A 27061-nucleotide genomic window follows, 5' to 3' on the forward strand; every position below is an offset into this window, starting at 1 on the left:
CACTTTGGTGGAATATTAGCAGCAGAGGCTAGGTCATAAAGCAATATTTGATTCTCAACCTTATAGGGGAATTTTGGGGCTTCAATCGACACAATCTGAACTGATTGCACAGTGGAATATCAAATCGAAAACAGATCTGAAGACCCAAAATAAAGGAAAAATAAAAATATGGCTTGACTCCCATGCTACAAACTGTTTGTACCCATCTTGAATTAACTAAATTTGAAGAGGTGGGTACTCTCCAGTCTCTAGTGTCTTCATCCTCTCTGCATTCTCTATCCATTCTTCATTCTTCCATGACAGAATTTTATTGGAGTCTGAAATATTTTAGATTGGGTATGAGTAACCATCTAAACTATGTCTTTGCGCGGCCCGATCCATGCATCGTCATCGTGCCTCAGTGCATGCGCATATGCCTTTGCACGGCATGAGTATACATGGTGTGAGCTGTAGATGTGGATAGAGGGAAAGAGAGAGAAAGAATGAGAGAGAGAGAAAGAGAGAGAAAGGTGGAGACTTTTAGAGGAGAAGGAAATATATGGAGTTATAAGGGGGAGAGAGGGGACGGGAAAAAATATACTTAGATATGGAGAGAAGTTAGAGAGATGGAGAGATGAAGAGAGTGAAAGGGAAAGAGAGAGACAGAGAGATTGAGAGAGGGAAAGGTATAGAGTTAAAGGGGGAGATAGTGAGATGGAAAGAGAGAGTTAGGCAGGGAAGGAGATAGAGTTGAAGAGAGAGAGAGACAGGGAAAGAGAGAGGGATTGATAAAGCCAGAGAGAGAGTGAGTGAAAGACAGAGAGGTGGATAGATCAAGAGAGAGCGAGAGAGTTAGAGAGTGAGAGAGAGAGTGAGATTGAGAGGAGAGATAGATAGAGAAAGGGAAAGAGATAGAGCAAGAGTGAGATTGAGAATAGACATGGTCGTTCTGTGTGAATTTGTGCGAATTGTTCGTTCTGTTCGGTTTTCCAAACAGAACAAAAACGAATTCGAACATAACATCGCACAGACTCATGTGCGGTTCTTTTGTTCGCTTTGTACGAATTTTATTCTCGAATTGTGCTGACTGTGCGAATTTATGAGAATGTTCGAATTTTGTTCGCTTTTTTTTAAAAAAAAGAACAGAACAAAGAACAAGGCCCTGTGCGGTTCTTTTGTGTGAATTTTTTGTTTGCTTCAAATGAACAGAATAGAACAACCATGTCTAATTGAGAGAGGGAGAGGTAGATAGAGAGGGAAGTAAAGTTTGGAACATAGATAGAGCGATGGAGAGAGAGTGGAAGATTAAGAAAGGGAGAGACCCGGAGGGAAATAGATAGAGCTACGGGGAGAGAGGGAAATAGATAGAGTTAGATAGGATGAGAGAGAGAGGCAGAGAGGAAAAGAGAGAGATTGAGTGAGGGAGAAAGCAAGAAAGAGAATTATAGAGAAAGAGAGAGCAAGAGAGATGAATATTGAGAAAAATAGAGATAAATTGAGAGAGAGAGGGAGGGAGAGAGAGAAAAATAGAGTGTATAAAATAGAACTTTATAAATACGCTATGATAATTCTAAAAAAGCAGTCCGATGGTCGCAGTTTCGTCCGGCGTGGCCGATCTCCAGTCAGTCTGTGATAGTCCCTATGTGTAATATGGGAGACGATTCTGCGTGAAAGCAAATATCCTTTTTTGAAGTTGGAATGGCAGACCAAATGTCAAAATATATCTTGAATGTTGGATCTGATCAGTAAGATTTTTTTTTTTTTTAAAAATGTGGTCAGTAAGATGCTGAGTAACCATCAACGATTATTGGTTGAAAATCTAAAAATAACCCAACAGGGACGGAAAGAAGAAGACAAGAAAACAAGAAGGATCGAACAACGACCAAGGTTACTAATAATTCCAAATGAATTCTCTTTACCTGTCGAGTAGAGAGAATGAAGGGGAGAGAGAGAGGAGATTAGAAAGGAGACCGAGATAAAGAAAAGAAAGAACAGGAAATGAGACAATTAAGTGTTCTTGGCTGGCATCCTAATAGAAGGGCTGTCCCATTTAAATGGAAAAACATGCACATAAAAATACCTCAAAGATATGATGGGGATCGTATCGCCTTCTCCTGCTCTCCAGCCTCTGCCTGCGTTGCCTAAACCGGAGCAGATGACTTCTTTAAAAGAAAGCGTACTCTATCTTCCAATGAGTTTTATTCATAGGGTCCCTTGCCTTTCTTCTCCTTTTCTTGGTTCGCCGATTGTATGTTCTTCAAAAGAACATAGTATCAACTTGTTAAATTGGCATGAAAGTTGCTAATGCTTTATTCTGAAGAGCTGCTTTCAGGTCCATGGTACCAAGATTATTTCGTCTTGACACTGATGAAGGGAACTCGGCCAAAGAAAAGCAAGCCATCGGGTTCATAAAATAGGACAAGACGTTCTTCAAAAAGTTATAAACATCTTTCTTGAGTAGGACTGTTCCTGAATGAGTACCCCATCGAACATGGACCTGGGGATTTCATTCTTGGATCTGCTGAGAAAGGCAAGTGGCGACTGTCTTTGCAGAGTCACTTAGGGAAGAATCCAGTTGGGTCTGGACAATAAATTTTAATAAATTCAATTTAAAGATATGGAAAAGGAACACATAAATAAAAACACTAAAATTCCAGGTCTGATGCAAATCCCTTCAGTATCCATCTGGATTCACTCTTTTTCATTGGAAGTCTCCGTAGACGAGTTACTTTTGTAAATGAAGGTAAAACATTTTTTGATGCTGATATTTGGGATGTCATAGGAACAAAATTTAGATGTTTGCCAGAACTTCAAAGACCGAAGGCGGGAAAAGTCTAAAGCTTAATGAGCACGGCATGCCTTACCAATATAACAACTTTTCATAAGCATGTATCAGTTTTTAATTTCCTGTAAAAGATCTAATTAAATTGTTTAAAAGATCGTCCCCTTTCCTAATGCCAACATTTATAAGTCAACGATCTAGCTTGTCTCAAGCTCCTCAGGACCAATTCTAATTACTTTTATCCAAATGTTTCACCGATAAACTTAGTCACTCCTGATTCTCTTTAGATACCGTAACCTTTTCTCTTTAGATACTGTAAAATTTTTAATTAAATTATTGAAATAAATGGGAAAGACAAGGTTCGAACAAAATTTAAAGCTCAGATGTTACCAGCTAAGGTAAATAGCAGTCGCCAGCAAGATTGGCGGTCCCCAACACACTGCAGGAGACAGAGCGATTTCCCTAAATCCATAAGCCCTCCCAAGGAAGAAAAAGATCTGGGTCAAAGATAAATAAATTCTTATATTCATGAAGACCAAAATATTTTAAACTCGAAAATTGGAAATAATATTTAAAAAATGGCAAGTACCTTAATGTATGAATAAGCAAGGACAAAACAAGACAGCAATATCCCCCTTCTTCCCCATCTTTTCCGAGAAGTAACTCTCAAGGCATCAGATTCATGTTTTCCCTCAGAAGGTTTCTTCATGTAGAACAACGATCTTTCCGCAAACAGGGCATAAATTAAGAGGAACAAAGGAGCAACAACGAAGTACATGAAAGGCAATGAAATATTCATCACATCAGGCACACCGACTTTATCTCTCTCAACCTGGCAGCCCGAAGACTCAATCATCCATCCAAAGGGAGACATTTTCCCAAAGTCTCCCTGCTCAGATGCAGCCTTCACTCTAAACCACGAGAATGAGAGTAAATACAGCACATATAAACCCATGCATGGCCACAGAAAACCGTTCCTAGAGCCCTCTATGAGGAACCAACACAACCGAGACCACAAATTTCCCCAGATGGAAGAAGAAGAGAGAGAGAGTGACAGAGCCCAGGGCTGACGTGGCTTTCTTATCCCTCTGAAATGCTTCAACAGCTTTGGGAGAAGCAGAAGAGCAGTGAGAAAGACGACATTGCTCCACAGGAGAAATGCATAGAGAACTTCCCAAGAGACATGGAGGAGGAAATAAGCTGCCCATGATATGGGCAATGGAGCACATCTCCCTTCAACTGAGAATGGCCTCATTTCGGTCTTCGTCTCCCTTCCCTCGCCATCAACAGTAGAAACTTGTATAAAGTATCGGTCAGGAAGCGGGCTCTTGTAGCTCTCGGCCAGCCATTTGGCGGTGAATAGCGGGTGAGATGAGCGAGACTCAGATGCACGCTGCAGAGCGATCTCCTCCACTATCATGTACCCCTTCAACGAGTCGTACACTCTGGCAGTTACATTGGAAATCAAGATGCGAGAAAAAACAAGAGCATTGACGTCGTTCCTCACAGAGCGCTCGTCTTGCTTCCGAGACATGCTTCTAGAGTCAACAGGATAAGTGATAAGGACTGTAGTCAAGAAGTCGTCGTCTTTAAGCTGCCGACGGAGATTGATATCTACAAACGACACATCCCCGCGATCAATGGCCAGGATTCTCATTAGCCTGTTACCTTTCCAGTCGCCGAGCTCCCACTCCCAAAACTGGGTTCTTTTATTTATCTCAGAATCACTGACCCCTTTGGCCCCATGCTGCCTCCACAGCTTGCTGTTGGACATGGCATGGAGATGCCCACAGAGATAGGCTGATACTGATCTCTTTGATAGTACATCATCATATCGAATTTTGGTAGTCGGAGAAGATGTTGTAAAGGAGAGAGGGAAGTGGCCAAAGACGACTTTTCTTGTAAGTTTTGAAGGAATGGCGTCCCAATAACAAAGCTCTGAATCTAGAGCTTGCAGCAACTTGTCTGATGGATGGCCAAATACGTTAGAGGGTCCACGCAATCCAACGGCCATTGAATCGTCGATTCCGAGGAACATGTACGCCCATTCTTTTCCCTGTAAATCCCTTATATCATCAATACCCATATCCATGGAGGCTCAAGGGTCCTTGATCGAAATAAGTTAAAAATTCAGAGGAAAAATAATGGATAAAATTTTATCAAGTAATAGGGGGAGCTTTTTTCTGGAAACAATCAATTGTTCTCCTTCTATGAACTGAGACTTATCAAGTAATTTGAGCGATCTCCGCACCTTCATTGAGCTTCATTAGACAATGAATCTTTATCCTTATTTTCTCTGTTTTGGGAACATAATCATTAAAACTGAAGATTAAAAAAATTAAATATTATAAATAGTAATGAAAAAATCGAAATTAAACCAAGATTATATTTTTTTTGAAAGAATAATGATGACGGTTTATGGAAAGAGCTAGAAAATAGTGAGTATAGATAACGGTCTAAAGAACATTCAATTTCTAATCATAAAATAAAAGAAAGAACAATATAATTTTTCAAGGAAAAAACACTATGTTTAATCTTACCTCAAGGGATATGCTCTGAATGGCACCAGTCCTGTTCATCCTCGCGCTTGTACTAAAAACAGAGAAGAAATCCAATTTATGGCCAGCGCAGGGGACTCCATACTTATCGTGGTTGCCTCTTATGTCAAACACTATTTTCTCCGAAATTCCAGCCTTTTTCATTACGATATCCATGCTTTTTCTGTATTGTATCCATTCAAACTCGTTTTGGCTCGTGCTTGTCCCTTCCTTATTTTTCGCATCTGATTCCATAATAAACAAGAAAAAAATAATCGTTCTTCCGTATGGAAGGAGACATACCCAATTCTGAATGATTTCAGCTTGAATAACGGAAAGTCAAAAATAATGTGAAAAATATATAAAAGGTTACAGAACGCATAGCCAGCTTGTTTATAGCTCATGGGAGCGGACAAACTGGTTTAACTCCAGCACTCTGAAAATTAGCTTAATTTTCCTAGTTAATTATCAAGTGAAACAGAGACTGGCTCAATAAATTCCTTCATGTGCTGCCAATTCGTCCAAAAAATATTTTTTCAAGGAAAATAAGCAACCATTAAATTGAATAAGAAAAAGGCAAATTGAACTTATTCACCAAAACTTGATCGGAGAGAAAGGGAAGGGTTAATATAAAAGAGTACTTCTCATTTCCGTTGCGTTGACAACCAGATGACACATTCATAAGTGACCGGTGTTCTTAAAATCAGATTGTTCTTGGCTTGATGAAGATTTTTTCAAAAGATTGTTCAAAAAAAAAAAAAGATTTTTTCAAAAGAATTGGTGAGATTTCTTTTCCTCAACATATTGCTTAACTGCAACCGTTATTCAAGCAGACAGGTGAAAATTCATCATCGTCATCTCCGTCCCTCAAAAAGAACGCATGGAGATGACAATAATGATGACAAATGATAACAAGGATTTGTCGTCAACAAATGGATAATAACAACGATGAAAATAATGGCGTACGGAGATCAGATGACCTAGACATTCTTGATTCATCATCACCATGGTGGCATGGTCATCACCATCATCATCTTCGTCTAAACTGAACCCAAACAAATTTTCCATCATCATTGCCATCGTCATCCATGTTTGGCTTAAAATGAATGATGATTGCATCAATGACTTCAGCAGATTGATGGTAGGATGGATGGATGGCGATGATAATTCTAGGATAGTGGATGATGATGATGATGATGTATCACCATCATCGTTGTCGTTCATATTAACCCAGAACCCAACACCAAAAACCTTCCCCCTCTTTCGTGGCTGGCTGACAACTTTTGCCATCTCATTGTCATCCCTTAATATGGGCGGACGATGATGAATGACAAATAATGATGACGATGTTGACCATAATGATGATGATGGTGACAAAAACAATGACAATCATGGATCTTAGAAACCTGGCGAGGACGAAAATGATGATACATCATCCTCATGCTCATCATCATCGTCTACTTCATGCTTAACACTAATCATCACACAGTTTTTCATAACCCGCACAATAAAGTGAGCTAATGATCCAGCTTGGCAACAAATTCTCCGCAATGTCAAAACTTTAGAACGAAGCGCCGCTCAAAATTCATCCTTACTGTACAGAAATGTATGCAGGATCAAGTCATCGATCAAGAACAATGGAGGAGCAAACCAATGGCAAGAGATCAAAACAAAGGTCAATGGATGAATCCAAATCATGCAATAATTTTCATACCAGTAAGATCGCCAGAGATGATGACGAGGGATGGCTGAATAACTCGCAGAGCGGGGGCGAGCAATCGATCAAGATCTCCCGCGCGATCATGATGATACTCGCTGATGTGAAGATCAGAGACTTGGACGATCCACGCCAAGTCATCATTCATGGGGAAGAACTCTCTGGAGATCAAAGTTTCCATTTTTGCAATACAAAATCCTCGATTGCTGCTGGGAATGAGAACGACGAAACCGACTATCATCGTGAGTAGCATCAGGAGTAGACGACTGCCCCCCATCGGCACCGTGCTGAGCATGGTAAATTAGGGTTAGGGTTTTCCGTGAAGAACAGTAACAAGATCTGGTTTATTCAATATCCCACAGTCTAGGAGACGAAGATGATGAATTTGTCATCATCATACGTTTTTAGCACGATCTGTTGGCGATAATTTCAACAGATTGATGGATTTGATGACAATGACAAGCATGGTGAATTAGGGTTACGGTTTGCCGTGAGGAACAGTAACAATATCCGGTTTATACGATATTCCACAGTCAAAGAGAAGAAGATGAAGAATTGGTCATCATCGTTGCTGTCATCCTCGTCATCATCTGTTTTTGGCATAATCTATTAGCGACAATTTCAACAGATGGATGGATGATGATGACAATGACAAGCATGATGAATTAGGGTTGGGAATTGCCGTGAGGAACAGTAACAAGATCCGGTTTAGTCGATATTCCGCAGTGTAAGAGACGAAGATGATGAATCTGTCATCCAGGGTTGACAGAAGATGGTGAATTTGCCGTCATCGTCGTTGTCATCGTCATCATCATCCGTTTTTAGCATGATCTATTGGTGATGCCATGACAACGACAAGCACGCCTAATTATCATCTTTGCTGCAATTAACGCTAAACCTTCACTGAAAATCTTCCGCTGTTCAGCGGACGGATAGCTATGACGACGACAACGATGAACGATCAAATGAAGAAAATGACAACGATGGCTTCATCAGAGATGACGACAATCATGATTCATCATCGTCGTAGACGGCAAAAATAAGCAACGATTCAAATGGAATGATCAGCTCAAGAAGGAAAATTAACGATAACCTGCAGACGGATTGAATTTTCTGCCCTTTTAAACCTCCACGAAGAACAGCAGAGCAAAATCCGTCATCAATCTTTGGAAGTATAAGCAAAACTTTGAGATTTCCGGGGATTAAACTCACCGAAGATCGCTTATCCCTTTTTCTGATTCATCTTCCGAAAATCGCCAGAGATACTAGGAAGGGAGGATGAATAATTTATTTGAACAAGTATAGTCTGATAAGAGAATAACTCTATTTAATATTTCTTTGACTACATTTCTATTAAATTCAATATCAATACAGAACATCAAAAAAACCGAATGTTTCATGTATTATATGTTGTGTTTGTTATTATAGATGTATTTTTACACTAAGTTTTCAAAACTTTACTGTAAATCTTTGTATAAAATTTTATTGTAAATAACTTTTCAAAAACTTAGTATTAATTGACATCAAAATAGTAATAGGCGGATTTAACAAAAACGGGGAGTAATTTTTTTTTCAAGTTTAGTTGATCAATGAAAATTTTTAAAACTGAACTAAAGTTTTATAACTGGAGTTTTTTAAATTGATTTTTCACAGATTATGAAGTTAACTTTGACCAACAATTATGACCAAACCTAATGGTTTTTAACCTAAACCCAGAAATAAAATTCATACTGGTTTTATTTATGTCCCAGTTACGAACCAAACAACTTTCAATTGGGGGAGGGGGGGGGGGGCTGTTATTAGCAGATGGGTTTGATGAGACAAGTGTTTCAGCTTCCTGGAAACAATCAATATTATTTCACACAGCCCATTACATAATTATTTTAACCTTTTAGCTTCCAGACATTAAGAATTTTAGGAAGTTCAAATACATTTTTTGCATCATCGCCGACCTAAGAAACTTATGCAGGATATATCTTTGGAGTTTCCATCAGATCAACATCCATAGCTATGGCTGTTTGTCTCTGATGGATGCACTCACAGGAGCTCTCCATCTGAGAATAAAATGCTCCAAATTTAGCACAAAAAAGAAAAAGGGTGACAAAATAATGGGTTGGTGATCTGAGAATGAACATGAGTTCCAAAACAAAAGAGCACAAAACAATGAAAAGAAAAAACATGTTTAGATGATCTGATACCATGAAGGAAAATGAGTGCATTTCACAAACGGGAAGCATCACAATTGTATAAGTTTTTGCAGTATAAGATCACTAATTTGAAGGTTACGCTTTGCTCCTATGTTAAAATCCTCGCTCTATAGCCTGTTTTGTTCTTATAAGCTGTATCTTCTAGCCTATGATGCAAGGGGGTACATCTCGATATAACACACTTTTCTATTCTCGTATATTTTCCCCCTATATTAGAATTATAACAAGTGTATTTTGGGGGGAAGGTTTCGAAGGTTATCCGAGATGCCTACATTAACTCAATTGATTCGTCATGGTAGAAAAGAAAAATGGCGCACGGACCGTACTCGAGCTTCGGAAAAGTGGACAGATAAGTCACCCTTACTGTCACTCTATAGAACCGTACATGAGATTTTCACCTCATACGGCTCCTCATTTTTTATTTACTTATTTATTTATTTTAATTGGCAAAAACACGGTGCCGGGTACGCCCAACCCTACGGTTGTGCCCGTAGACCGATCCATCCGTGCCCTGGACGCCACCCAAGAGGTTTTTATTTATTAAGTGAAGTGTTTTTCAATGTTTTTTAGGCGTGGAGCGAGTATATATATCCCAATTACACTCGGATTCCACTCGTCCACGCCCAGAGTTTAAGAAAAGAAAAGATATTAAGAATCTCGATATAACACACTTTTCTATTCTCGTATATTTTCCCCCTAGATTAGACTCTTTGTACACATAGGATAGAGAGAGAAATGGAGATAAACGCCTCTTTCTCTCTCTATCCTACGTGGATAGGCTCTAGGCCTTGCCTTTCTCTTTCTATCTCTATTACTTTTCTTTCCTAGAAAGAAACATGACCACGTGAGAGTTCGAATGCCACGTGCGATCTGCAAACGGATTTATTTTTTATTTTAATAAATAATTTAATATTTCAATTTTATATTATATTTCTATTTTACTGTTCCTGTCGGGGAGTAATAAAAAACAAGGTATTTCTAATTTTCACCGATATTTTTTCCATTAAATAAATCTTACATATCCACTGTGTCTTCCGCTCGAGTCTGGCTAAGAATTTATTCTTGAATTTTTAAATGTTATATTCTATTCTGGTAAGTCAAATAATTTCTTAGAAAATCTGGGTAATTTTTTATGAGTTTTGAATTTGTATAGTTTGTTCTATTATTTCTTAGAAGCTTTTTTAAATTCTATTATGATGCGTATATTTCTCTCTCTCCACGTGGGGTAGAGAGAGAGAGATCGTATGTGAAATGACATAAAAAAAGGGATTCGTATCTAACTGACATAAAAGAGAGAGATTTGTCTTTTTTATGTCATTTCATATACGAATCTGTCTCTTTCTCTCTCTACCCCACGTGGAGAGAGAGAAAGAGACGAATCATAAAACAAAATGAAGAAATAATAGAATAAATTATACAAACCCAAAACTCATAAGAAATAACCCAAATTTTCTTAGAAATTTTTTGACTTATCATATTAGAATATAATATTATAATATCGCTAATCATACAAACCTCCAAAAACTCTTAAAAAATAACCGAAATTTCCCTGTTCACACGTATGGTTATTGTAAAATGTTCTATTTATTATATTATATCTGACGCTCGTTCTACTCCAGGAGAACTAACTTATAAATTATCCTCTCCAAAGTTTTGGGTTTCTCATTTATTTGTTATTTTTTAGAATATTCGATTCTCTTTTAAAGTTATGTCCTTCTCAATTATTTGTTATTTTCGAAGATATTCAATTTATTTTAAAGTTATGCGTTTCTCATTAATTTATTATTTTTGAAAGGGGTTATATCACGGTGTGGCCCGAACTTTTTCGACAATTCGAGTTACAGCCCTTACTTTTTTTTTGCCGCGACACAGCCCGAAGTCCCATTTGGTCCGCAGCCTATGACGTGGAGTCTACGTGGCTGCCAGGTGGAGTTCCGGCGGAGTCCACCTAGGCGGAATCCACGTGGCAGCCACGTGGATTCCATGTCACAGCGCGATTTGAAGAAAGAAAGATTTTAGCCCGCCCAATGTGAGTCACCCGGGAGAGAGCTGAGAAAGGCGACGAAGGAGAAGGAGACGGTGGAGGAGGAAGAAAGGGCGCGAGGGAGAAGGGGCTTCTTCTTGGCTACGGGAATCGTTGCGAGCTTCCTCCTGGCTACGGGAGTTCCACGAGGTAGGGTTTCTCTGTTCCATTCATGTAACTTTCTCTATCTCTCTCTAGATTTCATGGTTTACTACTTTTTTAGCTACGTGTGGGTTGTTTTCTCTCTCTCTCTAGATGGACATACATTATTGCTTCTCAAAATACCGATGATCTTCTATCTTTATCTTGAAGCCCATATTTTATTGCTCTCTCTTCGATTCATGTAACTTTCTGTGTCTCCCTCTAGATTTCATGGTTTACCGCATTCTTTAGCTACATGTGGGTTTCTTTCTCTCTCTCTCCAGATGGACATACATTACTGCTTCTCAAAATACCGATGATCTTCTCTCTTTCTCTTGAAGCCCATATGTAACTTTCTCTGTCAATTTTAAGATCTTGTTCAATGACTTTTGAAAGTTCTTCTCTCTGTCCCTCTCTTAAATAAAGATTACCCAGGGCTGCTATTAATTTTTTGCATTCTGTTCAGTAACATTTGGAAAGCTGTGCAGTCTCTCTCCCTTTAATGAAGACTACCTTGGGCTGTTTGGTTGTCTCTATGTAAAACTTTCAAACTCCATTCTTGCAGCTTTCTCTCATTTTTCACATATTGTTTAGTGACAGTTGAAAATTTTACGATCTCTTTCTCTCTTAAAGGAAGATTTCCTTGAGCTGCTCTTTTGATTAACAAGACATTGGGAAATTGTAGTATCTCTCTTAAATGAAGAGTCGCTTGGGCTGTTGTTTTTTGTCTCCGTGTAAAACTTGCAGACTACATTCGTTTAAATTTCTCTATCAGTTTTGACATCTTGTTCAATGACATTTGGATAATTTTAGTCTCTCTCTCTCTCTTCATCGAAGATTATTTATGACTGTTATTTTTGCCTTCATGTAGAACTTTCACACTCCACTCATGTAACTTTCTCTATCAGTTTAAACATCTCATACAATGGCATTTCAAAATTTCAGTTCCTCTCTGCCATAAATGATATTTACGGTGAGCTGCGTTTTTTGACTCGGTGTAAAAGTTAACTTTCTCTCTCTTCTTTTCATCTTACCATGTTTATTTTTAAAATTTGTGTCGTTCTCTCTCTTGCATTCGTATAAGTTATCTCTCCCGCATTTCCTTTCTCTCGCTTGGGATAAATGTTTTGAGTTCACTCGTGCAATTCTCTCTTACTATGTGTATCATTATTCTCTCTCTCTCTCTCTTTATATCTCTTGGATGAATAAGATTATTTTCATGACAAAGATGTTGGTGTTTCTCTATTGATCACGGAGGATATGGTGTTTCTTTCTCATACTTATTGGTGAGAACAAGAAGTGTGATCCCTATTTAATTTATTTTGAATTTGTTTTGCTTTCTGTTATGAAAAATATGAAGAGTTGTCCTCTTCTCATCATAGTCATCTATTTTTTGCGCTTTTAAGCATTCTTCTCTTCTTCGACAATGGACGCTTGGATTCAAGTAATGTAAGATTTTATTATCTCTATTTTTCCTGCACGTCTTATAATTTTAATTTTTAATTATTTCCAATGTTATTTGAGATATATTTTTACATCGCGATACTAACCCTCTTCACGTTGATGATTCAAATTATTTTTAAAATTGGTAGTGTACTTTTTTTGGCGTTGAACTCTCTGTAGAGTTATAAATATGTCTGTGGGTTCTATAATCTTTTTATAAAACCTGCATGACAAAAATTTATGGTGTTAACGCATGTTCTATTACTATTTACCATCCGTCACTTAACAGGGCCGATGACGAGTGCAAGGTATTCGGTTTTGAGTATAATAGCGATGATGACTCAGAATATGATATCTGTAAGGAAGTTGAGGAAAGTGACGTGTATTTAAGTGCACCAGAAGAATATTCCAGTGAGGAATGGAATGACAAATTGGTAGATCATAGCGAGTATGACGATTCAGAGGATGATATGTTAACCCCCGATGGTACCGATGACGATGATGAAAATCGAAGGTACAGATACAGGGGGCAATACGTATGATCTGAGATGCCCCATTGAGAGTTTTATATTTCAAGTGGGCATGAAGTTTGAATCGGCGTCGCAATTTAGGGCAGCTGTGAAGGACCGCGCTATTTGGAACGGATTCAACATCACTTTTCTGAGGTCCGGTGACCAGAAAGTGGAGGTCGTCTGCAAGGGAAACTGTCCGTGGAGGATATATGCTAGTTTGGATGCTAGGAGAGAGGCGTTTGTTGTGAAAACGCTTAATGATACTCATATGTGCAGCAGGACGCCGAGGAATAGCCAAGCTGATTATCACTGGGTTGCGAAACACTTCTTGGAGAAAATTCGAATAAATTTGGATATGAAGGTGACAGATATGATGCGGGAAATAAATGATCTGTTTAGAATCACTGTTTCAAAACAAACATGTTATAGAGCCAGAACCGAGGCGCGCACGAAGCTTCTAGGAACATTGGACGACCATTACCACATGCTTCCTGCATATGTTGCCGAGTTAAAGAGGGTAAATAGGCGTGGTACTTTTGAGCTGGTTCTCGATAGAGCGACCCCAGATTCCTTGGTTAGGTTTAAGAGGCTCTACATATGTTTTGATTCGATAGCAAGAGGGTTCCTTGAAGGCTGTAGACGAGTCATTGGAATGGATGGATGTTTTTTGAAGACCAAACTGAAAGGCCAACTATTGAGTGTTGTCGGCAAGGACGGAAATAATCAAATGTTCCCCATCGCCTGGGCGGTAGTTGAAGGTGAAAATCAATCTTCGTGGACGTGGTTTATTCAGCTACTGATGAATGATCTAGGAATGGTGGACGAAAATGGCTGGAAGATTATTGGCGATCAGCAAAAAGTACTTAATTTATTTCTTTGGACTCTTATCGCTTGCTGTCAAACACGTGTAGTACATTAATAGATGTGTACCGTCTAACATTGTGCAGGGACTGGAGAACGCAGTGTCCTCCTTATTGCCCAATGCGGAGCATAGGAATTGTGCTCGGCATATCTACGCGAATTGGAAGAAGAAAGGACATTCCACAGCATTTTTGAAGAACTTATTCTGGAAAGCTGCGAAGGCCACCACGCACGAAGATTTCCAACGGCTGATGAGGGAGATGAGCAGTGTGAACCCACAAGCCGCGCAAGACTTCCAAGATATAGGTATAAAGAAGTTTTGCAGGCGTACATTAATGAGGACAGAAGGTGTGAGGTGATCGACAACAACATTTGCGAGTGCTTCAACAACTAAATCATGCAGGCCAGGTCTAAGCCAATCATCGACATGCTAGAGGAAGTCAGAGGTGTAGTAATGCAGAGGGTAGCAAAAAAAAGGGAGTTGTTTTCAAATAGAACTGATACGTTATGCCCTCGGATAAGGGAGGTGGTCGAAGAGAACAAAAAGAAGTCTAGGAGATGCACTCTTAGGCATGTAGGGAAGTATCAATTCGAGGTCACAGACTTGGGAAGCAGGTTTGTGGTCGATGTATTTCACAGAACATGTAGTTGCGGATATTGGGAGTTAAGGGGCATTACATGCCCCCATGTTATATGTTGCATTCATTGGGTCAAGGAGGACCCCGTCATTTTTGTCAGTGAATGGTTCAAGAAAGACGTATACAAACTAGCTTACACTTATGGTATCCCGCCAATGAATGGCAAAAACCTATGGCGTGAAGTTGATGGGAGCTATGTATTCCCTCCTCTTGTGAGGAGACAACCTGGAAGGCCCAAGCTGAAGATGAGGATTGACGTCGCTGAGAAAGAACCCATGGTACATAGATTGTCGAGGAGAGGCCTGCACATGACGTGCTCCCTCTGCCACCAAGTTGGGCATAATCGGAAGACATGTACCCAACCAAAAATGGAAACTGAAGGCCAGGTAGAGTTTCAATTTTATGTCTAACTTTGTTTACATGTGTCATCGTTTTTTTCCGAACGTTAACCAATTAACTTGTTTCACTAATCATGCAGGGATCTCAGGAAGCTACATATCTGTCAATTGTCGAAGACCATCGCCGGTGAAGTTGCAATTCGGCTACGAAACACAACGCGCTCAAGCTTATTAATCGCTCACCCTAAACAAACATTTGTAGAACAGCATTCAGTTCTTGGTTGATGATACAAACTTTGTTATCCAATTCCACAGAATTCTCGTTCATGTTCGCGGTTCTGAATCGCCGTTGATTAATCCATGCATTTCGGTACATATTCGTCCTTCCTGTTCGCCCTTCTTCTTCGTCGTGGCCCATGTTTTCACAGTAAAAAAATAGGTTCTTACGAACTAAATCGGCTAGTGTCATGCCTACTTATAGTACGTATTCTCCAATAAACCAAGAAATTGTCTTCCAATAAAACATATTTCATTATGTTCCTCGCGACCTCAAAATTGAGTCACAGAACAGAATATAATTCACAAGTCTGCAAAAATGATACGTCCTCATTCACAATTCGATACAAGTGATCCATCATGCTTGCGAGATGTCGGCAAAATTGATATGGCGTCATTGAACGCCCGGGGCACATCAAAGGGGGTGGGCAGGGTCGAGCCAAGCAGTCCACCTCCGGGCCACCTCCGGTCCGTGATGGGTCAACCTCCAGGCATGGTCGAGCTGTATGCTCCCCGTCATTAGCTCTCTGATAAGCTGATAAGCTGCATGCTCCCCGTCATTTCAATGCCTCCTTCACCGTCCCCTGCTCTCACCCAGCAAGAACATATTTTAAATTCAAATTGCCAATCAAGAATAATGTTTAACTTTATTGAAATGCTGTTTATTAATAGTAAACGCATGGTGCAATATAGCTGTTCGTCTCACCTGGCACAGAATGCAGCCCGACTGTGGGGAACTCAGTCTCCTACGTTGGAGTTTTTTATCTGTGGGGAACACAGAATCCAGCCAACTCACTTGCTTTTCTTGCCTGAAAATTTCGGTATCAACCGAGATAGGAAATTTGAAATATGTTTTTCAATAAATTCTCAAACGACATAGGTGCATATCTAAAAGCGTTAAATGAAAGAGAATAAAATAAAGGCAGGTTCGCATCTGTAGGAGGAAAAATAATGTTCAAATGTAATGCGCCTTGGCCAGATCCTGGGGCTGTAAAATTTCAATAGCAGAACTAAGTTATCGTTCATCGACCAGCTCAGAAATCTGCGACTGGAGAAAATCCTTAGTGACATTGCTCAAATAAAGATGAGATTTCAGAATCTGAATCAGATGTACATCATCAGTCGTCTGGGAAAGGCAGGAGAAGTTATTCTGAGGTGTTTCTCCTTTTTTGATTGATTCTGCTTTCTTCTAGAGGGCTTGGCGTTCCTCAAGGTAATTTCTAGCAACAACATCTTCAAAGGTGCTCGACAAACCATGGGAGATTTATGATCTTTATTTTGCCTATATTGCTGCAACTGAATAGAAATGAGGATAAAAAATGAGAAAAATAGCATGAAATATCCGTAAAGAGCAAGAAACTGATGCTTGGAACAATGAAAAAGCAACATGAAAGGGAATTGGGGCAAGAAAAACCTTCTTCCGTCCGGCGGCTAATAGATCCGTCATGTTCTTCTTTCTTTCCATTAGATCTTGCAGCATAGGCCAAGAGGGAGCCGGGGGGTCAACAATTCAATCCTCACAAGAATCTGCTCTGCAAAGAGACCCACCAATTAAAGAAGCAAGAAATTGAATCCTGAAGCAGCCTAAATCCATGACGACCGCAAGAGAAAAGGCACAGATCTACCAAGAGAAAAGGCGACGCGGAAAGAAGGCGTCAAACCTAGGACGAATCAAACTAAGAAGCAAAACAGTCAAAGATGAATCTGTTCATCAACAGATCCATCCGCCGGATAACTGTACTGCTTAAAATAAATCTTGATTCAAATCACGAGAAACCAAATTTCCAACAGAATTTGACAAAAAAAGCATATGAAAACAAGTTCGCTGCGTTTGGAGAATTGATTTCTTGGCAAATTGAAGACAATGCTCCGATCCGCCGGAATTCTTCTTCCCCCCCTTCTCCTTCATGCGAGAGTTCTACAGAGAGAGAGATTGAAATTTGAGATCCAGTCAATCCGCAGTCTACCATCACTCGTGGATCAAAGCAAAAAAGAATCGGCGAGGAAGAAGAATTGAAGATCAAATTTCAATGAACCCTAGAACAGCAAGCGCAAATGAACGAATGGGTATGGAAGAGCATGAATTTAGCTCGCCCATCTCCTCTTTATCCTAGGGCACCTCCGTGGCCTGAGGGCAGGCGTTGATGACGGTGTTGTAGGTGAGGACCGTCGGCGCGACAGAGTAGGGCGGCCGCTTCAGCCGATCGAGGAGGGCGAGGGCGAGGGCGTGCTCGCAACGATTTCGGCGCCGACGGCGTTGATCAGCGCGGAAGCCCCTTCTCCCTCGCGCCCTTTCATCCTCCTTCTCCACCGTCTCCTTCTCCTTCGTCACCTTTCTCAGCTCTCTCCCGGGTGACTCACATTGGGCGGGCTAAAATCTTTCTTTCTTCAAATCACGCTGTGACGTGGAATCCACCTAGGTGGACTCCGCCGGAACTCCACCTGGCAGCCACGTAGACACCACGTCACAGGCTGCGGACCAAATGGGACTTCGGGCTGTGTTGCGGCAAAAAAAAAGTAAGGGCTGTAACTCGAATTTTCGAAAAAGTTCGGGCCACACCGTGATATAACCCCTTTTTGAAACTATTCTACTTATCTTTAAAGTTATGGGTTTCTGGTCATCGTGGGAGCTGTCCAGGGATTTATATTCTTTTTTTGTCAATATTACATTACTGTAAAAATGTTAAATACCCAGCGCGTGTTCTTCTAGAGCAGAATCCACAAAAAGTTAAATAATTTTTTAAATAACTTTTAGGAATTTATTTTTAACTTTACATTATCCTGTTGCTTTGAAGACCTCTTATTATTAATTTCTTAAAATATTTGGGGTTTTGGTGATGAATTTTGGATTTTTAGGTGCGTTCCGCCAGAGGAGAAATAATTTATTAAAAGGTTTGTGTTTTTTGTGATTAAAAATATTTAATGATGGTATTATTGAGAAGTGGAGTTCCGTGGACTTTCGATTCCCTATAATGCAGGGCAGAGAGAGAAGTTAGAGAGAGAGGGAGAAGTTTGTTATAGATTGCACTCTGGAGCTGATTATAGATTTGGCGAAATATACAGAAAATCAGAGAAATAATCGTTCGTTGGCGTGATTTTGCAGTGTGTAATCATGGATCTATCGCTGATCGAGGTGAGCGGATCTTCTATTTTATCTCATTTGTTTCGCGAGGATTTTGTGGATTGAATTTTCAGGATCTACAATGCATCGTCTAGGTGTTCCATCATCGTGTCGATTCCTCGCATTGCTCTGAAGTTTTGACTCTTTTTTTCGACAAATGAGTGCGTAATTGTGTTATTTGGCCGTTGAATATTGAAAATCGGGCGGTTTTGGAGTGTATCGCTAATCGGAGTGATCGAATTTTGCTTTGTATCTCGTTTTTTCTCGTTTTTTCCGTGCAGTCTATTAAAGTTGATGTACAGAATCAGCAATGCATCTTGTAGGTGTAGTTTCATCGTGTTAATTCCTCTCACTGAATAAGAATTTTGCCTCTTTTTTAAATAAATACGTGTCTGATTGCGTCGTTAGGCTATTGGATATTTGAAATCGGGTGGTTTTGTCCAGGGTTTCTCGAAGTCGCTGGCCATGACTGTCCTCTCTGAAATCGGAGATAAAACATTCTTTGCTGCCGCGGTTAGTGAAGTTCAACGTTTGGTTATGCATTTAGCTATTGTATATCTCAACGTGCGACTTTTCACTACATCTTTTGTTTATCTTCTTGAGATTTTTGAAAATGAGAAAGAGGCTTAAATTAAACGGTTAAATTGTTGTGTCAGGCATTTAGCAGTGCTTGTAGATCGGTGTTTAGTTGTTGGTATGAGATTGGTTTTTCTTCCATGACCTGGCTTTTGGTTCGTAATTTCAAGAAACCCGCCACTTACATTACTGGCTGCCTTAAAATTAGAAGTTTAGGAATTGCAATCGGCTACTAGTCATGATATATCATTTCTCAATTTGGCAGCCCAGCCACAGACAATAGTCATATACGCGGTCAAATACTGCTATCTTTTGATGGGTCTGTTTTATTACTGATTTACTGTTTAAGTAAAGATAGATGGTGGTTTTGAAGCTGGGAAATTTCACGTAGAAATGAAAATTTTTATGAGACGCCAAATCTCGTTCACACATTACTAACCATCCATCGTGAAATCTGGGGAGAAAATCTAAGTTTCAAGTCAGTTCTTGAGTACGATACACCGATAGGGGAAAAACTAATGTCAGAGGGCCATGAATGACCGATTTCGGATACCACGTAGTGAATCAATGAACGAAATTTTATTGACCAATTAAAAAGTAAAAAACAAAATTGTAAATGGAAGTGAAGAAGAAGATCGGACTTTGTTATTTCCTGGGAAGGAAATAACCATATCCTCGCATAAAAACTGTGATTATTATGCTAATCCAAAATTTGTAATGTGTAATGCACTTTTTGGGAAAACATTTTGTCCCAGTTCATCGAAACTACCAGAATTTACTCATCAGTTTGTTCTGATTTATTTAAAATTTTGAATAAACCAGTAAAACACTGGGCTTGGCCTCTGGTGAGGTGAATAAATAAAATTTATGCAATATTTCAGAAAAAAAGATTTTTTCCAAAACCCATTTTACTTGTCGTTGACACTGAGGTTATATTTTTTGCAAGATCTTGGCAATGCGCCATCCAAGAAGACTTGTACTATCGGGTTGCCTGTCAGCGCTGATTGTGAGTTTTCCGTAATTGTTCAGGCTTGCCTGCTTCCATTGCATTAATCTGCCTAGCAGATGTCGGATGTGAAAAAAAACACGATGTTTCTTTTGGATTCAGGTGATGACTGCGCTTTCCGTTTTATTTGGCTGGGCAGCACCGAATCTGGTAACTTAAAAAATCATAGAACAGAAAAAATTATTTGTTCATATGATGATGGACTTCTCTTAAACTAGTATTTAATTAATCATCTTTGTGCTTTTATGAGATTTCTAGCTTTTGGCTTGTTTAAAGTCTATATTTTTAGGGTAAACGTATCTCTAGTGTATGGAATACATAAAATTCTAGGGAAGAAACATCTCAAAGCATGTCTCACAATTTGCCAATTAAATTAATGTTTGGGGCGTGGGAGAAGAGGGAAAGAGAGAGAAAGCTGGACGGTAGGTGGAACCTTGCTGCCGGGGGAGTCAGGAGATGACAATAAAACCAAAACCCCCATTTTTGGGATCCTTGCTTTGATGTCAGGTATTCAACTATGTGATATGATCCTATATCCTGCAGAGATATTTTTGCCGCTTAAGCCGTTTTTGGGCATAATGCTGTTTTGTTGTCAGGGTAGGTTTCCCCTTTCACTTTAATTATATGGAGCTCTCCCTTAGGAGGGCAGCATAAAATAACGAGTGAAGTTACACCTTGGTTTCCCTTATATCTCTCTTTGTGTGTCTTCATCTCCTTATAGGAAAACCTAGGTTCTTATTGTTATGCAAGCAAGATCATTGGTTTACCCGGTTTGCTTTATGTTTTGTGTTCAGTTGTGTTCACTTAGCCCACGTTAGAGATTTCCTTTTTTATCATTTTAAATTGTGCTAGAATGGTACTTGAAGAAAAAGGAATACTCAAAGGCTGTTGAGATATTGATCAAGCCGAGAAAACCAACCTGATTCCTGCATCACTCTTTGTGTTCATCTTCTGTTTTCCATAAGATTTTAAAAATTAAGGGACTCAGATGTGTGAGATTAATGACCAATAGTTGATGAAAATTTTCTACAGGCATTTGCTGCTTGCCAATAGTCCATTATCTAATATCAAATATCCATTCTTATCTGTCATCTTACATTCAATGGACTTTTATGTTAGTATTAGTCATATTATCCACATTTAATTATACATGAATTATAAAGAGTATTATTACTATTTTAAATTAGATTTACGTGTTCTATTTTTCTCGCTTTATTTAACTAGTAGATAATGTGCAGTAGATTGTATCCCTAGGGGTTTCTTGAATTTTTTATTCGACTATTTGTATGAAGACCCAATTCGTTCGAATTTTAAGGAAATATATCAGAATAGGAAATTGTCTTCACACAAAACAATCGCTGAAAGTAATGGGATGATGAATGAATGGAGAATCCGGTTGAATTCTCCCCGTCTCTGGTCGGCAGGCTCCTCCCTGAGTTGCTCCACGACCGCCTACTGGCAGTTCCTGAAGAAAATAGCCAATCCCGTCATTGCTCCGGCTCCATCTTCTTTTATAGGTTCTTCACACATGCTTCTTTGGGCCCCTGTGCCTGTAACCGACTCGTCATCTTGCATCTTTTCCCTCCTCAGTAGGATATTTATGAATAATGTATCAGTTTTTCTGATAATTTTTGTTCCCCTGGTCGAGTTAGATTTCTCGCAAATGGACACATACAATTACAACCTTACTGTTCTTCGGGTTCGGAATTTGGTCCCTTTGGGAGGGCTTTACCGAACATGGGTATGTGAATATAAATAAATTTCTCCTCTCGTTTGTTCTTTTGCCATTGTCATTAGAGAATAACTTGAATTTTATAATGTTTCATACAATGCGTAGGGATGCAGAGGAGTTAGCTGAAGTTGAGGCTGAGCTGGTGAACTTACCTCCACTTAATCTCTAATATGCCTTATGCCCATCCCAAATTTCTTGACAAAAATTCGTTTTTTTTTTTTGTTGCCTTCACCTTAAATAGGATGCGGACTGGAAGGCCAACAACGTGAGAGCAAAATCAGAATCTAAGGTTGAATTTTGCTTTCTTCCCGAAATTATGCATGAGTTATTTTATTTCTCCTTTTCTTGTATATTAATCTAAGGTTGAATTTTGCTGTCTTTCACTCCTGGATCTTTTCACTTTGCAGATGTGTCCTTGCGCGGGAATATAATCCTCATTCATTTGATTCCTGTATATTGCTTTTGTAACGCTTATTTTTTTAAGCCATCTTGAATTCTTTTCATCAATCTAAAAATATGTTAAACACGACGATTTCCAAATAAACGATTTTAAAATAGGCTCTGTTGATTGGGTTTGTGGAGCCAGTGACTTTTATTGAAAACTTGGATCACATTTATTTTTTTGAACATAAACTTCAATCTCCACATCTATTTCTGGAAGTTTGATAAACCCACCAATGTTTTTACCTCATGATTCATACATTGGCAGGATGATGCTGACTTGAAGAAGGATCAGAGGCCATTCATTCTTCACTTTTTCTCTCCCATCTTTCTGAAGGTATGGATCGTTGGGCAGCTTTTGTATTTCGTTGAAATTTATTTCATTGACGTTCGATTGCATCATCATTGTCCCCTAAATTTCATACGGGCGATACTTTCGTCAGGCCTTCTCAATAACATTCTTTGGAGAGTGGGGTGACAAAAGCCAGGTTCTTCCATTATCCTGATAATTAAAATTTCCCGCATTTCAGTATTTTGATTCTATTTATAATTTTTTATTATTAATTCCAGATTGCCACAATTGGACTGGCTGCTGATGAGAACCCACTGGGGGTCGTTCTTGGAGGGATATTGTGAGTTTCTGTCTTCTAAATGCCACCTCTCTGCAAAGATCTTGATTTAATGCTGATCAATTAACATTTCGACCAATAAGCTTGTCATACTTTGGGATGCAGCATCAATAATGACAGTGATGATGACAAATCATCATCATAACCTGGTTTCCAAGAGCCGACATCGTCATTGTCATCATTATCCATCTGTTGATGTGTCATCATAATTTGGTTTCAAGAGTCATCAGCGTCATCATCATCATCATCCATCCGTTTCCCAGCTAAGATGACACAGTTCATGATGTCATCACCATCATCATCATCAATATGTTGATGACGAACTCGTCATCATCATTTCTCTAAGCAGCACATCGGCGATGAGGACAAAATTTAACGGTGATGATGACGATTTTTTCACGGTTAGCCAACCCTACATACCATCTTAAATAAATATGATCCATCCATCTCATCAAAATTTTGCCATAATACATGCAAAAATAGGATAATTATTTTTATCCCTGCTTCAATTTTTCTCAATAATTTCAGAGCCCAAGCACTGTGCACCACTGCAGCTGTGGTTGGAGGGAAGAGCCTGGCATCACAAATATCAGAGAGAATGGTAATCTAATTCACATATTATCAAATATATTTTTAAAATATTCTTTTTTCAATCTTCAACTTTGAATTGTGTTTTTTTATTGTAATCTTGGTGTGAAGGTGGCTCTCTCCAGTGGGGTTCTCTTCATTGTGTTTGGCATCCAGTCTCTGCTATCATCCCCGGTATCATGATCTTGGCCCTCGTCTCTCTCCTCCAAGTTCACATTATTTGGGATTATCTGTTTTCAAGTTGCATATTTGACTTTGGCCCTCAAAGAAAAGAATGTACTGTTATTGATCTATAGCATAATTGATATAGAAAACATATATTTATCTATTGAAAATTTCAGATTATTTGGGATTATCTGTTTTCGTGTCACATATTTGGCTTTGACCCTCAAAGATAAGATTGGACTTCTACTGATCTAGTGCAGTATTGCATTAGAGAAAATATGTCTAAAGTTCAACATTATTTGGGATTATCTGCTTTCGAGGTGCGTATTTGACTTTGGGCCACAGAGAAAATAATGTACTTCTATTTACCTATGGCATATATTTAACTATTTACAAGTTCACATTATTTGTGATTATCTATTTTTTCTTTTTTGGCGGCGCATATTTGACTTTGGCCTTCTGTGTATTATTTATCTAGTGTAGAATTGATATATAAACAATATATTTAAAGTTCACATTATTTGTGATTATCTATTTTTGTAGCGCATATTTGACTTTGGCCCTAAAAGAAAAGAATGATGTAGTGTAGGTCTAGTGCAGTATTGATACAGAAAAAATAAATCTAAAATTCACGTTAATTGAGATTATCTTTTTCCAAGGTGCATGTTTGACTTTAGCCCTCAAAGAAAAGAATGTACTACTATTGATCCATTGCATTATAGATATAGAAAAAAATACATTTATCTCTTTACAAGTTCAAATTATTAGGTATTATCTGTTTTTGCAGTGCATATTTGACTTCGGCCCACAAAGAAAATATTGAACTACTATTGATCTAGTGCAGTATTTATATAGAAATACTATCTTTAAAGTTCACATTATTTGTGATTATCTGTTTTTGTGGAGCATATTTAACTTTGGCCCTCAAAAGAAAAGAACAAACTATATTGATCTAGTGTAGTACTGATATAGAAACAATACATTTTAAGTTCACATTATTTGGGATTATCTATTTTCATGATGGATATTTGACTTTCAGTCTTAGGAGAAATAATATACGACTATTGATATAGTTAATTCCGTCATTCCATTACTGACACTGATGATTGATTGAAACTTCGATGATTTGGGTCTTTTACATTTTTTAATATAATTTTTTCCAATGGATTGAATTAATTTTTGTTTCATTCAATCAAATAATGAGTGCATATCTAATGTCCCAACACACTTAAATTTGACTGTATTTATCTCTAAAACTATTAAGCATAGTCTTCACATATATATAATAAAATGGATCTCCCTAGTATAGTCAATTTTTCGTGTCTTGAACTTCTCAAAAAACTTTGCTTTATCTCCCATTTTTCTTTGGTTAATTCTGATTACAATGATTCAGCTAAATGGGAATAATGAAACAAACCAGACCAAGTGGCATAAGAGCCTGAACTACATAAAAATCTGGCTTCTGTTTCACCCCAAAAACCTGAACTACTCGAACTTCATCCAGATCGCCAAGCCCTACTGTGTAATATTTATCAATACTCTCCTGAAAGGTTTTCTAATTTTTCTGTCAAGTACCAAGTAAAATGGATCTTATAAGACAAAAGCACTATAGATAGATGTGACTGTGATCAACTAGATATCAAAGGATCTACACGCAATTTTATTTTAAGTATATGAAATAAAATATATATACTCTTACATGCAAACAAGAGGATGGTTACTGTATTAATACACATTTACAGTGTAGAAGGAGAGAGGAAGAAGAGGAAGAGGAGAGAGAAATAAGAGCGCAGAAAAGACTACGTGCGCATAGGTTAGAAAAAAATATAAAAGAAGATACATAAAGAGAGGGAGAGAGAGATAGATAGATAGATAGATAGATAGATAGAGAGAGAGAGAGGGAGAGGGAGAGAGAAGGAGAGAGGAGAGAGAGGAGAGAGAGAGAGAAAGAGAGAGGAGAGGGGGGGGAGAGAGAGAGATGTGGGCCAATGGCCCACTTACATAGGCCCATACAGGGCTCCTTTTCTCACATACAGGAACTGTTAAGAGATAGATACTGGTTTGGTCAGAAATTATTTTTAAAAAAAGTGGATTTAGCTTCCTGCACAAGGGTCAGTTATATACCTGTACATACATAATATTTGAAATATCTTCACTTTTATACATTTATACTTTTAAATAAGGTGAAGGATTAAGGAAAATAGGAATGTTGGGTTGGGAATATTGAAATCATGTGAGAAAGAAATGAATATCAAAGTGACTGAAAATGAGAAGTAAAACTAATAAATAGGAAACTCTATTAAAAAATCATTTAAGTATTTTTCGATTAAAAATCTGATCGTACAAAAGAGTATATATTGGTAAGATATCATGCATAGTGGTAGAGTATATATCATTATAATGATTACAAAAATACAACAAAATTAAGATTGTAGTAGATATAAAATTGGGAACATCTAGTTTTAAAATTCAAATGTAAAAACTTTATTACTTTTAAAATATGACATCTAGATAGAATATTGAGATATGAGCTTTACAGTATAAATTAATGAAAGAAATTAAGGTTCGCTATGAAGAGAACAGTACCGATAACTTAGAGTGTAAATGGACTAATTATAATAGGAAAGGCTACATTCTCATTCTGAAATGTATCAAGTCAAATAGTAGAAGCACAATAATGAGAGAGATCTACTTATTAGCAATTACTCTGAAAATTAGGGAGTCTATCTTGGGTTATCTGAAGTGTGATGATTTGTATAAATTTTAGGAAACATTCAATTAGACTTTTCATGAAGCAGAATGGGTATGCAGGAGCGGGGGTCTGATGAACTCAATTTGTCATTTTAGTTATTCAATAAAAATTTAGATACCTTGACTCATAAAATAATTTGGCTAGTTAGTGATGAGCAAGGGTTGTCTCCACAAGAACCATATATTAGGGATTGAATATATTTTTAAATGGAAATTTGGGGATGAGAAGAGATATTTTATAGAATAAGAGATGCGAAGAGATGAGAAGAATGGAAAATAGGATAAATAAATATGTCGCAAATAATGTGTCTAACTGGCCTCTGTTGGTTGGTGACTAGTAAGTGTATGGATACGAATGCGTGGAAGTAGATAGATAGATGTGAATAGATGGACGATGTCAAGAAGAAGATAACTCAGAAAGTAAAAGAAAATCACTGTAAATCCTTACATTCCAACAAGATCAAGGAAATTTATGGCAGAAGGGGAGGCTCTCGAACTCTTATTTGCTTTCCAACTTCAATTGATTCAGAACACCATGAAAATTTGATGGATCTTGAAATCAAATTCCTTCACATGGCCTTGATTTTAGTGTATTTTT

General features: G+C 38.3%; 2 protein-coding genes and 1 long non-coding RNA gene across 9 annotated transcripts; 1 reads left to right on the top strand and 2 right to left on the bottom strand.

The window, feature by feature from the left end:
- Positions 1-1508: 1508 nt before the first annotated feature.
- On the bottom strand, positions 1509-8306 carry LOC144711019 (putative metallophosphoesterase At3g03305). 7 transcript variants are annotated; one of them, XM_078584918.1, is made up of 8 exons: positions 8228-8282; positions 8109-8142; positions 7013-7302; positions 5302-5543; positions 3351-4817; positions 3152-3258; positions 2060-2560; positions 1509-1642 (listed from the first exon to the last, which is right to left on the bottom strand). In XM_078584918.1, coding segments are annotated over exons 3-7 (2097 nt in total). In that variant the 5' UTR covers positions 7293-7302; positions 8109-8142; positions 8228-8282; the 3' UTR covers positions 1509-1642; positions 2060-2559. The 7 variants fall into 7 exon arrangements, with proteins under 7 accessions (XP_078441044.1, XP_078441046.1, XP_078441043.1 ...); XM_078584920.1 differs by lacking the exon at positions 8109-8142 and having other exon boundaries at positions 8228-8306; XM_078584917.1 differs by having other exon boundaries at positions 8109-8260.
- Positions 8307-15786: 7480 nt separating this feature from the next.
- Positions 15787-17268, bottom strand: LOC144711290 (uncharacterized). Its single transcript, XR_013583514.1, has 3 exons — positions 16869-17268; positions 16161-16263; positions 15787-16038 (listed from the first exon to the last, which is right to left on the bottom strand). It is a non-coding gene; the product is annotated as an uncharacterized LOC144711290 (long non-coding RNA).
- Positions 17269-18423: 1155 nt separating this feature from the next.
- On the top strand, positions 18424-23902 carry LOC144711152 (GDT1-like protein 5). The gene is made up of 12 exons (XM_078585076.1): positions 18424-18587; positions 19020-19088; positions 20098-20157; positions 20260-20307; positions 21810-21898; positions 21995-22031; positions 22131-22178; positions 22599-22667; positions 22774-22818; positions 22901-22962; positions 23488-23560; positions 23659-23902. The coding sequence occupies exons 1-12, from the start codon at positions 18567-18569 to the stop codon at positions 23728-23730; spliced, it is 693 nt and encodes a 230-aa protein (XP_078441202.1). The 5' UTR covers positions 18424-18566; the 3' UTR covers positions 23731-23902.
- The last annotated feature ends 3159 nt before the right edge of the window (positions 23903-27061 follow it).

Source organism: Wolffia australiana, chromosome 13 (assembly GCF_029677425.1).
Source record: "Wolffia australiana isolate 7733 chromosome 13, ASM2967742v1".
In the NCBI taxonomy this organism is placed as follows: Eukaryota; Viridiplantae; Streptophyta; class Magnoliopsida; order Alismatales; family Araceae; genus Wolffia; species Wolffia australiana.

Coding starts and splice junctions, on each gene's coding strand:
- LOC144711019 (XM_078584916.1), bottom strand. CDS start 7,310: ATGCTCAGCACGGTGCCGATGGGGGGCAGTCGTCTACTCCTGATGCTA. Junction 5,544..7,012: donor CATCTCTGGCGATCTTACTG/GTATGAAAATTA, acceptor TTATGGAATCAG/ATGCGAAAAATAAGGAAGGG. Junction 4,818..5,301: donor TTCAGAGCATATCCCTTGAG/GTAAGATTAAAC, acceptor AGGGATTTACAG/GGAAAAGAATGGGCGTACAT.
- LOC144711152 (XM_078585076.1), top strand. CDS start 18,567: ATGGATCTATCGCTGATCGAG. Junction 22,668..22,773: donor TCTCTCCCATCTTTCTGAAG/GTATGGATCGTT, acceptor TACTTTCGTCAG/GCCTTCTCAATAACATTCTT. Junction 22,819..22,900: donor AGTGGGGTGACAAAAGCCAG/GTTCTTCCATTA, acceptor TATTAATTCCAG/ATTGCCACAATTGGACTGGC.